Genomic DNA, 7638 nt, shown 5'->3' on the forward strand with positions numbered 1-7638 from the left:
CACTCTACTCTTATTTCCTACACAAGTGCAATATCTATGATCAATAGCAGTTACATACAAGTGCAATGTTTATGATCAATAGCAGTTACGTACATCATGAAATATTACACATAATACACTAAAAATGACTGTGATGAGAGAATGGCTAACAGTTCCGAGAAGGTTATTGTAGGTTTTGTTTCTTTCTTGAGTTTGGTTTTAAATCTTCTTCTGACTTCATACACAAACACAGCACTGGTGACATAAGACAATTTATTTTTTGTGTTTCATATACCTTTACTTTAATTAACCTTATATTCTTACACTAATTAACCTTATAGTTTCCGATATTCATGACCCTCTCCACTATCATTTTTATCTAATATCACAAGATAAACCAAAAATTCTCAAAAACATTTCTCTCCACATCTGTTATTCTTCATTTTCCTTGCAAACTAATAAATAAAAGTGTTCCTTCTCATTATTTAGGTAATTTAACAAGTTTAACAAGCTTGGGAAGTGAGTCAGTTGTTGTTCGCTGATGATACAGCGCTGGTGGCTGATTCATGTGAGAAACTGCAGAAGCTGGTGACTGAGTTTGGTAAAGTGTGTGGAAGAAGAAAGTTAAGAGTAAATGTGAATAAGAGCAAGGTTATTAGGTACAGTAGGGTTGAGGGTCAAGTCAATTGGGAGGTGAGTTTGAATGGAGAAAAACTGGGGGAAGTGAAGTGTTTTAGATATCTGGGAGTGGATCTGTCAGCGGATGGAACCATGGAAGCGGAAGTGGATCATAGGGTGGGGGAGGGGGCGAAAATTTTGGGAGCCTTGAAAAATGTGTGGAAGTCGAGAACATTATCTCGGAAAGCAAAAATGGGTATGTTTGAAGGAATAGTGGTTCCAACAATGTTGTATGGTTGCGAGGCGTGGGCTATGGATAGAGTTGTGCGCAGGAGGATGGATGTGCTGGAAATGAGATGTTTGAGGACAATGTGTGGTGTGAGGTGGTTTGATCGAGTAAGTAACGTAAGGGTAAGAGAGATGTGTGGAAATAAAAAGAGCGTGGTTGAGAGAGCAGAAGAGGGTGTTTTGAAATGGTTTGGGCACATGGAGAGAATGAGTGAGGAAAGATTGACCAAGAGGATATATGTGTCGGAGGTGGAGGGAACGAGGAGAAGAGGGAGACCAAATTGGAGGTGGAAAGATGGAGTGAAAAAGATTTTGTGTGATCGGGGCCTGAACATGCAGGAGGGTGTAAGGAGGGCAAGGAATAGAGTGAATTGGAGCGATGTGGTATACAGGGGTTGACGTGCTGTCAGTGGAGTGAATCAAGGCATGTGAAGCGTCTGGGGTAAACCATGGAAAGCTGTGTAGGTATGTATATTTGCGTGTGTGGACGTGTGTATGTACATGTGTATGGGGGGGGGGCATTTCTTTCGTCTGTTTCCTTGCGCTACCTCGCAAACGCGGGAGACAGCGACAAAGTATAAAAAAAAAAAAAAAAAAAAAAAACAAGTTTTTCCACTTTCACTAAGTACTTGTGACTTCCAAGTTGATAGCCATGAACCTAAAATGAGCAAAGTATATTTCCCTACAACTTCACAGCAATAGAATACACCTCTATTGGCTACTAAAGACAAATGAAGAGGCCAGATATTTAGAAGCATAAAGGTAATATAAAACTATGACAATGTAGGACCTTTATGGATAAGATGTTGACAGGTGCATTTTAAGGATTGTCTTGAGTCTCCTCACTTTAGCATGTTTGGCCAGATATAATGATACACAGCTATACTGAAAAATCATCCTGTCCTTGAGCTTCATAATCATCCCACTTTCCTTATAAAAAAACTGCAGAATAAGAAATAATAACACCCCAAATCATGCAATGCCAGTATAATTTATCAGTACTAAGCCAAACTGAATTCACTGACATGCAATGTTTCTCAACTGTTAAGTCATTTCCAAGCTGTCACTTAAGTAATATTTTACCCAACTCTCCTTCATAATAAAATTAATAAACTGGTAATTTGCAAGTTCATCCTTGCATCAGAACGAGCTATGGGAAGTGAGTAGTTTTGTTCTGCAATGCAACTGTAGTTTTGGAGAATACGTTAGGAGTTGCTGAGAACAATTCTGAGCAATATTCTGTAACCTATAATGTGGCATTAGATGTGAAAACAGTGGTGAGGGTTACTAATATTAGGGCAAATACTGTTAAGCAATGTAGAGTATGAGAACTACACATAAAAAGATCAACATACAAAAATCAACTTAATCTCCCTGGTATTTTAGACTCAATATTCAACATTCTTTGTCAAAGTACATAAATCATGCCCATGCACAACTTAACAGCCAACAAGGTCAACAAACAAAAAGTAACAGACTAAGCAGGCAGCTGTGCCACCACCCTATCTCCTCAATTAGCCATTTAAAACAACCTCCAGCAATAAACCATATCTAAAATTGGTATATTTCTCCTTTCAGTGCATTATACACAGCAGCTAGAGAGTAAATGTGAGCAACTGAGGTCACTGTTTCTTGTATGTTTCTGGTGCTACTTTGCTAAAGTGGAGAACAGTGAAGTATGAAGAAAATTCTACAATATATCTCAGCTACAAATGGGGGTTACGTGAAGTTTTCACGAGTTGTATATTCTTTTTTACCTGTGATTTACTAAACTCTACAATTGTTGCCAATAAGGCAACTGTCTAGAATAGCTAACAACTTTGAATACTTTGTGTAATGTCTAAAGAATACAATAACAATGACAGAGCATAATTTGGAGAACTAAAATATGTTTACCAATATCTAACAGGAGTTGTGTATTAGGGAAAAAATGCAGTTAACTTATGTGCGAGTAGGTAATACACTTGTTCAATATTAAGAGAACTTATAAAAACCTAACAAGCTCACTTTGTAGCCAACATGACAACAGAAATATACTAACTTTGTATCTATTTCCTGCTAAGGATCACATGGCCATTTGCCGTACTGACTACAAGCTGCCATCTGGTGATTTCACGAGTCTGACTGGTATATCTCGCGAGTATATTACAATAATTCTTGACTGCTAGGATGAGGCTTTCTTAGGTTTTGTTGATTTTTTTTCGAAATCACCTTGTACTTTACCATTAATAAACCACAGCTTCAATGCTAAACTTTTAAGTTTTGTCCTTAAAAGTTGTTCAATATGAAAGATGAGACATATCGATGCACCACACATTTTTATTATCACAAACATTATAAAACACCTAAAACATACAAAGCCATTTCCTAAAGATGGTTTCACTATAGAGCTAAACCAGATTTACCCCCACCCACGTTTTCTCAAGTATACATAGCCCTCACCACTGACACCTATGTGGAAAAAAATCGAAATGTAATGCTTCAAATCACATTCCTATCTCTTACTATATATCTAAGCAATACACTACCAATGAAAAACAATATGTAAGGCTAGTATCGATGGAAAGGATGAATAATCAAGTATATAGAGGCACAAAAAGGGAAATTCTAAACCCAGTCTAATATCAAATCGCTTGCTCTGTGACATATTTCAAAATCTAATTAATAAGTTGGCATAAAAAGTAATCATTTTCGCTAAATATTGAATAAGTGCCAGCTAGATGCTTTTTCCTCAATATATAATTGTCAATTTAGCTACGAAAGCTGTTTTAGTACAAGCAAGTCCAAATTGTCTGTACATTCCACTGCTCACTCAATTTTAGCCTAATGATCTTAAATACTTCTGAGTAACCTCGTCTGAAACAAAGTGGTGTATCACAGATGTCAAATTTGACATATTAGTTTCTAAAATATTGCCTAAAGCTCTCATGAAACATTCAAGCGACTTACTAAATAGTACGACCACATCATTTCCGTCCGAGATGAGTTGCTTTACTTCCTCCTCGCTCAGGATTTCCAAGGGGCTGGCCCAAATGAAAGGACAGGTTAGCATCAAGAGGAAAACGAAGGGAGAAGAGACCAGCTTAATTGCAGCCGACGCCATGGTTGACGTGTATCAGCTCAGCTGTAGACACCAGCGCCAGCGATCCAGCATGGGAATACAACATACACACTAAGACGGTAATTCGACCCATTGTGAACATGTTAGCTGGAAGTGTCTGGAACTTATTCACCTTAAATTGCAATAACTAGATGTCGTTGCATTCGCAAATACTAGTCTGCTATATTGATTACATACCGTTGCATTTGAACATTCAAATTGATAATATATACATATATCAAGATTTTGCAGGGTATATGAATTGGCAATTGACCATCCCATTTGTAACATAGAAACTGTCAGGATAAGATAAATGCTACGTTATGTCTAGCCATTAATAATGCAGCGGGTAAAATTCTTATGCATTAATGTGTACAAAGGAGTTAGTCTCTAGTTTACTATTTAATTCATTATGTATTAATTTTGCCGACTAATAATCGTCGTTGGGTCTAACATTATTTTACCGACTAATTTATTTTAGTCAACTTTATGAAAAGGTACAGTAATTACTTACGTCCAGTTATTTCTTGTAAAACCATAATTGCCTATTTTACACACGCGTAGAATAAGGGCCCTTGTCCCTCCCTTAGTGTCACTACAGCTATATAATCTAGTTTAATTTGTATCACCCATGTTCCTGAACATTGTCTTTCTCAAGCTGCATTTTCACTGGGATCTTCAACACTTGATACCATTAAACTGTTTCTTCTATTTTTCATCTTACTTTGATAACTAATGTACCATCTATCTGTCATTTGTCTACCCATTTCTAGATTTATGAAAAATCAAACTTTCTTGATTAAGCCCACTGTAACCGAGAACTTGTTTATATTCTGAACGTGTTTCTACAAAAATCTCAGACATGTGACCCAGCTGTCATCATCTTGTCCCTTTTGTCTTCGTTTTGATATGCATCACCCGGGTAAAGAAAACACTACAGGGATTTTTCTCTCAACCCACTGTTGATGACATGCCACCTTTCCTCTTTCTGACATCCCAGATATTTACTTTTACAATTATTTCATTCCATCTGTTAACACTCCAAGCATCCTTCAAACAACTCATTACACCTCCATTGTTTTCTTTTTTTTTGTTTTTATCAATAGGTTAGGAAAGACAGACTTAAGCTGTGACTCAATTCTTTTTAACTCATCCAGCCAAAAGTTATGTAAGCTCTTATTATTACCTGGGATCCATTGTCTGTCTGTTGACTTTTGACATTTCAGTTTCTCTGAAATTTCAGGGCCAATACGAATCGAAATTTGGAGGGATGTGGCCCTTTTAAAATCAATGTTCAGTAACCTCAACCACCACACAGGATGGCCTCTTACTGACAATAATCCATGGATTCACCTTTCACAGAAGTCTTCTCTTCTAAAACTGCCAAGCCAAGATGAACCAACCTTAGCAGTAATGGTTTTTGGATGGTCCCTCTTCAAACTGTCTGTTGAACATGACCACCATCCAAGATGGCAGCTGTTTAAAATAAATTGTCCCACCATTATTTCTCTTATATCAATCACGTTTAGCGAAACTAATGGCCAGTCAGAATTTTTTTTTCAAAATAGCTGTTGTTAATGAATTTTTTCCAAAATGCTTCAGCTTTGTTTTAACACGAGATACAGCAATACTAGTTTGCAATGCAGTTCCCCAAATGGTGTTATTTTACTCCTTGAATGAGTGTTAATTTTTTGTATTCTTTTCAACATATGACCATGGGGTTTATGTTACTGATAAAAAGATGAAAAAAAAAATAGATACATATATTACCTCAAATCCTGATATTTTCCCTTCAGAAAATTTTTTCATTAGTTTTAAATTATAAGCTAAAACTGAGAAAACACTTCAAAATGATGCCTAATGTGTCCCAACATTATAAAATTCTATCATATACATGAAATTTTGATGTAATTTAGGTGAAACTCTGCATTGTACAAATACTTAAATACCTTACTGTGAAAATTACACTGGTCAGTAGTTTTTATCAGTGGACTCCATCAAAGCATGACAGGATCTTGGGACTCATTTCAAACTCAGAGATCATGGATATTGATGTCCTGATGAAAATTAAATTTTCAAATCCCAGTAAATAAAGTCAAAATATGACCTACGGGCACTGAAAGACCAATTCGACCATAGATGCATAATATGTTAAAGGGTTAGGGCAAAATTGGCTCAAAATTCAACTGAAGCTAAAGAATCATCAGTTATCTTTCAAGATATAGGTTTGTACTATATGTTTAATCTGTAAAATTTTGTTGAATATATCTCTGAAACTACTGAGAAGGTCCCTATTCAAAATTGGCCCTAGGAACCTCAGTCACAATCCAAGACAGTTATAGTTACAAAGAATGTTTTCTTCTTCAAATAAGCAAACTTTATTTTAAAGCAGATTTCTCTCAAATTTGATCTCTAACTTCAACATTTTAAGTTGCTTAACGTATTTCTTCTGAGAAATATAAAGTTTTGACCAACTTTCTCAATACTCAAATTAGTCAATCATTGACTGTAAAGATTTTGTCATATCAAAGGTCGGGGAGCAACATAAGCTTATATGAGCCTCTAGTTTAACTTGATTGACAATATTTTTCTTTTTTCATAATTTTCCCTTAGAAAATGATCATCTTTCTCTCTTAGGCAGTTCTTTCTCTCTTTTCTTTCCAATGCACCAGATGCACATGATAAGGAACCTAAATACTTCACTTCTTAAATCTTTCCTGAACCTTGCATTTCACCTTACATTTATTCATAGTGTATGACACAGCCAAGTCTACTGCTTCACTCTTCCTCCTTTCAAAAAACCTTAACCTACCAGTGTAAAATTCTTTTACTGCCTTCATACTTTGCCCTCATAGCAACATTGAGTCAACCAACCTTTTCATTCACTTCAAGCCTTGCTTCCTTCTTTCTACTCTTATTTTCATTTCTCTCACAGCCACATCTATGAATATAATGGAGAGCCAAAGTGTCATCTTACCCTTGTCTCTCCTATGCTTATTGCAAAATTTCATCCAATCTACCATCCACTTTCACCCATGCTTTACTACTTTTGCAGTATGACACTGCATCCAGATATACAGGTACATCACCAATTATCCGGCACTCTTTGTTCCAAAGCCTTGCTGGATTACCCATTTTGCCAGACCAACCATGGTGACGTAATAATAATTTATCAACACACCTCTAACCTACTAATTATACATTTCCCATGTGTCTAAAGAATACCATGGACTGCTAGAAATTTAAATTAAACAAATATTAGATGTAAATTAAACGAATAAAGGAAATACAGGTGCTTGTGCAATAGTACATTAGTGAAACAATTGCTATCTGCAGAGAATTTCAATATTTTCTCCCTTTACTTCTTTATATCATAAACAGTTGATGAACCAATACTGTAAGATGTCACACAGCTTATGCATCAAAACACTAAAGTCCATTTTTGCAACAGTTCTACTTCATCTTGGATCGATATGGACTGATGTTTACGTTTGACACCACGACTGACACTCTCACATGTCTTAGAAGCCATAGCTAGGGTTAAATTTAAGCAAAATAAGCTAAAAATCTCACAGAATTGCAGTACCACCAACAACAAGTGCAGTGTAAAGAATGTAAATATGTGTGCCATCTGTGGCTGCCCAGTAAACTAG

At 36.1% G+C, this 7638-nt stretch overlaps 1 protein-coding gene across 1 annotated transcript in view; it reads right to left on the bottom strand.

Annotated features, from left to right (window-relative positions):
* Positions 1–4042, bottom strand: part of LOC139765804 (uncharacterized) — a 35317-nt gene extending 31275 nt beyond the window's left edge. The window contains exon 1 of the mRNA XM_071693601.1: positions 3835–4042. Within this exon, the coding sequence (XP_071549702.1) occupies positions 3835–3988 (154 nt within the window). The 5' untranslated portion in view covers positions 3989–4042. The remainder of the gene's footprint in view (positions 1–3834) is intronic.
* Positions 4043–7638: the final 3596 nt, after the last annotated feature.

This window comes from Panulirus ornatus, chromosome 4 (assembly GCF_036320965.1).
Source record: "Panulirus ornatus isolate Po-2019 chromosome 4, ASM3632096v1, whole genome shotgun sequence".
NCBI lineage: Eukaryota > Metazoa > Arthropoda > Malacostraca > Decapoda > Palinuridae > Panulirus > Panulirus ornatus.